At 44.3% G+C, this 7765-nt stretch overlaps 1 protein-coding gene across 1 annotated transcript; it reads left to right on the top strand.

Annotated features, from left to right (window-relative positions):
- The first annotated feature begins 683 nt into the window (after positions 1-683).
- Positions 684-7679, top strand: cpsf3 (cleavage and polyadenylation specific factor 3). Its single transcript, XM_012823915.3, has 18 exons — positions 684-900; positions 1088-1151; positions 1241-1338; positions 1423-1551; positions 1805-1982; positions 2342-2431; positions 2606-2756; positions 3042-3217; positions 3389-3547; positions 3753-3899; positions 4191-4343; positions 4673-4781; positions 4971-5069; positions 5307-5419; positions 5507-5594; positions 5816-5882; positions 6570-6666; positions 7569-7679. The coding sequence occupies exons 1-18, from the start codon at positions 830-832 to the stop codon at positions 7668-7670; spliced, it is 2091 nt and encodes a 696-aa protein (XP_012679369.1). The 5' UTR covers positions 684-829; the 3' UTR covers positions 7671-7679.
- The last annotated feature ends 86 nt before the right edge of the window (positions 7680-7765 follow it).

Raw genomic sequence — 7765 nt, forward strand, 5'->3', positions numbered from 1 at the left:
ATACATAGAATTTGTAATTTGTACCAGTGACTCACTACACGCGACCTACCCTAGAATGCTTGATTACTTCAGAACATCCATGTCCTTAGTAAGTTCATATTATTTTCCAAATAAACCCAAGGCCTGGTAAACTCCATGTAGATTTGTTCTGTGCTTTTTTAGTTTTTGGTTAAGTGCAACTCTGTGCCACTCTGTAATGCATTCTGCTAGGTGATAAGACCTCTTTGAAACCATAATATGTCTTGTCTACAAAACTGGCCATCCCAATGAGCCTGATATGAGCCCCATATGTATTTCTGCTAGCAAATGCACAATAACATAGGACTATGTGTGGCATATAAACATAGTGAATGAGACAGAGAAAACCAAAAGTGGAATAAAATGCTACTTGTGTAAAATAATAGTGGGAAAATGGAAGAGATCCAATCTTGTATTTTTAAGAGTGTTGTAGCGCCACCAGGTGTTACAGTGGCGCTAACATTTAGCATGACCGCAGCGGTTCATTCCAGAATTTCCAAATTAGGCCTTGAAAAAAACAATTTGAGCGAAACGAAAAGAAAAAAAAAAAAACAAACGAATGAATGAACAACGTATGCGCCAATAGGGTTCCCTAATGCTGAATCCGAGCTCTTCTTCTAGTGGAACTATTGCGGTAGCCTTAGTTTCACACGTACTTTTTAGTCGAGGATCCGGAAGTTGTTGCTCGTTATCGCAGTATCCTGTCTATGAGAGCATCATGCCGCTCGAAATTTGTTTTGAGAGTGTATAGATCTCATGAGTAGTATTATCAAACGTTTATGAAAGAGGGAGTTTTCATCTAATTGCAAGCATGGCAGCAAAACGCAAAGCCGATGTCACGGTGCCTGCAGAGGAGAGCGACCAGCTCCTTATAAGACCTCTGTAATGTCCTATTCATTGATTCACCTTTGATTGAGCCTTGCTGGCTAGCTAGTTATCATTAGCATGTCACATATCCTAACTACCTATTTCAATTATGGTTATATTTAAAAGTCTGTCTCTTGGATAGAAATTTCCCTCGTCAGTGAGGGAACAACCATAATGTTAACGTGACTTGTTTTGTTTACAGTGGGGCCGGTCAAGAAGTCGGCAGATCATGTATTATCTTGGAATTCAAGGGACGAAAGATTATGGTAGGATCTAAATAAATATGTTTGCAGTTGTTATCTTATCGTTAGTTTTCAGTACCCGAAATTAATTCATACGCCCTTTACTCTGGCAGCTGGATTGTGGCATCCACCCTGGTTTGGAAGGCATGGATGCCCTCCCGTATATTGATTTGATTGATCCAGCCGAGATCGATTTGCTTCTCATCAGTCAGTAAGTGTACGCGAGTGAAAGATACACATGGAAGTGGAGTTGTCCACCCTAATGTTTTGACTCACGATATTTGTTTCTCCACAGTTTTCACTTGGACCACTGTGGAGCTTTGCCCTGGTTCTTACAGAAGACAAGTTTCAAAGGACGGACCTTCATGACCCATGCAACCAAAGCCATTTATCGCTGGCTGCTGTCAGATTATGTCAAAGTCAGGTACATGCAGAACAGTGTTGTATATTATACATAATTACTCTTAACCTATTGTGTGATAAAATGAGGAATAAAAAATAAACTTTCTGACGTACGTTCGTTCAGAGACAAACTCTTTTTGCTCAGTGACTGACACGTTTAGCATTACACCATTTCAGCACGGGTTAGTGTTGCTGTATACGTGCTTGCAAATGGCTTGTGTCTCTATTCTGTGCACTTAACTGATCCTGACCTGTTTCCTCTCAACATTCTGCAGCAATATCTCTGCTGATGACATGCTCTATACGGAGACTGACCTGGAGGAGAGCATGGATAAGATTGAGACGATCAACTTCCATGAGGTGAAAGAAGTGGCTGGCATTAAGTTCTGGTGCTACCACGCAGGACACGTCCTGGGAGCCGCCATGTTCATGATTGAGATTGCTGGTGTGAAGGTGCGTGTTGTTACTGACAGCTGTCTATTACGGGGAGAAGTGGAAAATCTCCTCTAGATTGTATGACACTTTTTTTTGCATAATCACAAGAACCCATAGTTGAAACATTCCTAGATTTTCATTCACACTTTATTTCCGTAGAATATATGTAAATGTTACCATAGATGTTCAAGATGGGCGTAGATTACAAATATAGTCTTGACTACACACACACAAAATATAGGTACAGAAGACTGAATTGAATTATTAATAACAATTAGAAGAAAACATTGTGTGTTGACAGTAGGTCTTTTTTTACGTCATAGATATGCCTTTATATCAGTCTCTCTTGCACTGACTGTCCTTGTCTCTCTCCTCAGATACTGTACACAGGGGATTTCTCTCGTCAGGAGGATCGGCATCTCATGGCCGCTGAGATTCCCAGCGTAAAGCCTGACATTCTCATTACAGTAAGTCTTCAGACTATTGTTTGATCTGTAAGTTGTTGAAATACATTTTAAAGTACTAATCTTTTTTTTCTGCCACTGGTGTCCTCTTTTTCCCCAGTATTTATGCCTTAAATGCACATTAATTATTAATGCTGCAGCCCATCACAGTAATGATTTGGTTGTCACTCACTTTAGGAGTCCACATATGGCACACACATTCATGAGAAGAGGGAGGAGAGGGAGGCCCGCTTCTGCAACACGGTCCATGACATCGTCAACAGAGAAGGCCGTTGCCTCATCCCTGTCTTTGCCTTGGGTCGAGCCCAGGAGCTTCTGCTCATTCTGGGTGAGAATCGTCATGCCAAGCCAACTCTAGTTTTTTCTTCGTTTTAATGGTGATGAGGCACATTATGTGTCTGCACTTGTTTATCGTCATGAATTTGTGTGTGTGTGTGTATATATACATGCATATGGAGTTTGTCAGTCACTAGATAAATCTAAAACAGGTAACTGTAAAGAATTCAGCTAATGTACTTGATAGATTGACATTAGCCTTGATAACTGCCTGAACTGTGTGGGGAGCTACCTGAGAGACAGAACCCAGCTGAAGCCCTTATCTGTCTGCCCAAAGATGAGTATTGGCAGAACCATCCGGAGCTGCACGACATCCCCATCTACTACGCCTCGTCCCTGGCCAAGAAGTGCATGGCTGTTTACCAGACCTACGTCAACGCCATGAACGACAAGATCCGCAAGGCCATCAACATTAACAACCCCTTTGTCTTCAAACACATCAGCAACCTGAAAGTAAGTGTAGGCCTAGGTTTGGATGGCATATTTGAATCTAAACATGTCTGTATCTATACCTTGTTGTTCAACCCACTCTTTACAAGAGCTCACAACAGACAATGTGCATCAGATTGAATTGATGTATCACGCATATTCCTATATTATTTTTCTTTACGTTTTTCTCTGTAGAGTATGGACCACTTTGATGACATCGGGCCCAGTGTGGTGATGGCCTCCCCCGGTATGATGCAGAGTGGCCTCTCCAGGGAGCTGTTTGAGAGCTGGTGCACGGACAAGAGGAACGGGGTCATCATAGCTGGCTACTGTGTGGAGGGAACGCTGGCGAAGGTACCGTAGCGCTTATGCAGTACCACCAGGGGGGGCACAGGTTACATAGGGGGACAGGGTGTCGGATAACCTTTATGTGCAGCTTGTGTTCTTCATGTTACATCATGACGTTTACATCTCAACCGACTCAGTTCCTTTAGTGTTTTCTTAAGATCAGATGAAAATGAAACAAATGTGACCTTTCCTGTGACTGTGGCCCCTATAGCACATCATGTCGGAGCCGGAGGAGATCACCACCATGTCCGGACAGAAGCTCCAGCTGAAGATGTCCACGGACTACATCTCCTTCTCCGCTCACACGGACTATCAGCAGACCAGCGAGTTCATCCGGGCCCTCAAACCACCACACGTGGTAAGGTTTGGTCTCTGAATATGTTGAAGTGCTGGGAGCCTACAGAAGGTTATGTAGTCAAGTCATTTCTTTGTTGTTAACAACAGGGTAAACACCTGCTTGAGGTCAGCTTTGAAAGGTTTTTGGCCTTTTTAAGGAGTCTGCTCTGCCTGACCGTTTGTGTGTGTGTGTGTGTGTGTGTGTGTGTGTGTGTGTGTGTGTGTGTGTGTGTGTGTGTGTGTGTGTGTGTGTGTGTGTGTGTGTGTGTGTGTGTGTGTGTGTGTGTGTGTGTGTGTGTGTGTGTGTGTTCAGATCCTGGTCCACGGGGAGCAGAATGAGATGGCTCGTCTGAAAGCAGCTCTGATCAGAGAGTATGAAGATAACGACGAGGTCCACATCGAGGTCCACAACCCTCGCAACACAGAGGCAGTCACGCTGAACTTCAGGGGGGAGAAACTGGCCAAGGTGAAGGACACGGTCAAACTGTTGATTTCATTCTTATTTACGTTTCACTTTTCTCATTGTAAGATAGAATGGAATGAATGGCAACCGCCAAGAATTTGTGTGTGTGTGTGTGTGGCTATGCTGACTTCAGGTCTGGTTTGTCTTTGTGGGTCTGTACGTGTGTAATTGTGTGCTTGTGAGATACTGAGTTTGTGTGTGTGTGTGTGTGTCTCTGTGTGTGTGTGTGTGTGTGTGTGTCTGTGTGTGTGTGTCTCTGTGTGTGTGTGTGTCTCTGTGTGTGTGTGTGTGTGTGCTCATGTTTTCTGTCTTCATGCTCGCTCACTCCACAGGTGATGGGGTGCCTTGCTGATAAGAAGTGTGCACAGGGCCAACGTGTGTCTGGCATTCTGGTGAAACGCAACTTCAGCTACCACATCCTCGCCCCATCAGACCTGTCCAGTGAGTTCCTGTGTGTGTGTGTGTGTGTGTGTGTGTGTGTGTGTGTGTGTGTGTGTGTGTGTGTGTGTGTGTGTGTGTGTGTGTGTTTAAGGCGTGCACATTTGACTTGGAGCATTGATGCAGTGGCCATGGCCACTGATGGAAAAGAAATAACTGAAACTTGGTGTGTGCTTCATTCTATCTCCCCAGACTACACAGAGCTGGCGATGAGCACGGTCAAACAGACCCAGGCCATCCCCTTCACCGGCCCCTACTCTCTCCTGGTCAACCAGCTGCGCCACCTGGCAGGTACTTTCACACCAGACACACCGCACACAGAGTAGGAAGCAGCTGCAGCAGCAGAGGACCATAGACATGAGGTCACACCAATAGTAGTGTGATGTTTAAAGTCGGGAGAAAACATGTGATGCCAACGTTAACATGACGGAGGTCAAGGGCTATTCAAGGTCATGGTCAAGGTCGTTCTCCTGAATGGTGTGAATGCAGATGTCACATTATGTGTGTGTGCCCGTGGGTGTGTTTTAGGAGATGTGGAGGAGGTCGAGGCGTCTGAGAAGACCGAGAAGATCGAGAAGACCACGCTCAAAATCTTCAAGAACATCACACTGTTGCATGAGGCTGGCATGGTGACGCTCGAGGTGAGCAAGGTTTCGATGTTCTCTAACAACCCTGCAGGCTACACCCAGACACCGTAAGCTTCATTTCCCATCTGTCTTGTCCCACAGTGGGTGGCCAATCCTCTGAATGACATGTATGCTGATGCGGTGACCACAGTAGTGCTGGAGGTGCAGTCCAACCCCAAAGCACAGAAAGGTCAGTGTTGATTATTTTAATAAGATACAGAAATCTAAAATGAGTCGTAATTAATCATTTAAGCCACTCCACTGCTAGCTGCTACTTGTTGACTGCCTTTTCAAAGACGGTGCTGTAACTGCCCTAAACTTCAGACGTATGAACTCGTACTCTCCTATCCTACAAGCATCGTGGATCATTTTGGCAAACGTCCCCTAATAATATGTGTCAATCAAATACAGTGATGGAGAGCAAACCAGAGGCTGTGGACGTGGAAGAATACCAGAGGAGGCTGGAGATTATGTTCCAGTAAGCGGCAATCTACACTAACAACATGATTTTCTAGGACCGGGTTTAGTACCTTAAGTGTTTGTTAAAAGGACCTGTTATGCTCATTTTCAGTGTTCCTAATTGACATGCATACACATGGTTTTTCTCATACGGTACATCTCTATTTACCCTCTGTCTGAAACATCATCTTGTGACAAAGAACAAGGGCTGGAATTTCAGCAAGGAGTTTCAGGCAGCAGAGAAATGTGTGTCTGCGACGGGAGAGAGTTACTCCCTCTGGCCTGTACTTTGGCCTTTGTAACTTTGCAGACTGTTAACATGCACAAAAAACACGTTATAACACTAAAGGAAAGGGGAAAAACTGGAAAAGCATAATGGATCCTTTTATTTACTAAATGGATAGGTGGATAAACATATTGATGCCATTGATTGGTTGATGATTTATTTCATTTCTAAAAGAGTTAAATGGTTCAATAGTTCTGGCTTAAAATGAATTGATAACTCATGATCATATTTGAGCATTTAATAAGCATACATCAACAACAGATGTCACAAAAGTGAAATCACGATGCCAGAAACTGCTCTGGGTGATTTTTATTGCCATTCTCTTTTGTAATATAAATGCTGTTGGTTAAAAGCAGGCCTGTACACCCATGATGCAACTGAGAGGGAATCTGATGTCATTTTCCAATGTGTTTCCCTCAGGGACATGTTTGGAGAAGACTGTGTGGACTTCAAGGATCCAAAGAACTTATCAGTGACTGTTGATGGAAAGACGGCCTATATTAGTCTGGAGACTCGGGTAAGGTTTTTTTCACGTGTTCCTACAAATGTATGTGTGTGTTCACAGGATATGCTCACAGGTGCTTAACCAATCACCTGAGATTAAATGCCAGCCTGAACATCTCCCAGTTGTCTGTATAGTATGTCTCCAGATCCAGAACGCGGCGGCGCGTCTGGTGTTCAACCAACCGAAGAGGGCACACGTCACCCCGCTTCTTATTGACCTCCGGTGGCTGCCTGTAGCTGCTCGCATTAAGTTCAAGTCACTTATGCTTGCCTACAGAGTGCTTGATGGTTCTGCTCCCACCTACCTAAATGCTCTTGTAAGGGCAAATGTTACACCCAGGATGCTGCGCTCTTCTAGTGAGCATCGTCTGGCACTGCCGTCTGTGCAAGTACGGCAGTCCAGACTATTCTCATTTGTAGTTCCACGTTGGTGGAATGAACTACCCAGCACTACCAGAGCAGGGGTGTCCCTCTCTACCTTTAAGAAGCTTTTGAAGACCCAACTCTTCAGAGAGCACTTCCCGTCCTAACTGGCACTTCGACTAGTAACTTGCAGTTACATTTCTGCACTTCTTTCTCTCTTTTTTTATTTCATTTTGTTATATTTCTTATGTAAAGTAGTATTTATTTATTGTTACACCAGGTTCTATTGCTCGTAGCTTGAATATTCTCTCCCTTGTACATCGCTTTGGACAAAAGCGTCTGCTAAATGACTAAATGTAAATGTCTCTGAATGTGGTAGTTTCTCTTGTTTTGTGTATGCAGGGATGTGTGTGCATGTGTGCGAGGATCTTGCTAGCTTTGGCTAGGGTTAGTGTGTGTACCTGTACCTGTACCTGTGTGTGAACAAACAAATCTTCCTGCCATTGTCTCATAATGCATCTCTTCCCCAAACACACTCAAACATGCCTGCAGACGGTGGATTACGAGGAGGGCAGTGCAGACGACGAGTCCATCAAGGAGATGGTGGAGCTGGCCGTCCAAAGGCTCTACGATGCCATGAACCCAACGATGTGAACGGACACACAGACAGACAGACACACACACACACACAGACAGACAGACAGACACATAGACAGACAGACAGACACATAGACAGACACATAGACAGA

The sequence above is a fragment of the Clupea harengus genome, chromosome 15 (genome assembly GCF_900700415.2).
Source record: "Clupea harengus chromosome 15, Ch_v2.0.2, whole genome shotgun sequence".
In the NCBI taxonomy this organism is placed as follows: domain Eukaryota; kingdom Metazoa; phylum Chordata; class Actinopteri; order Clupeiformes; family Clupeidae; genus Clupea; species Clupea harengus.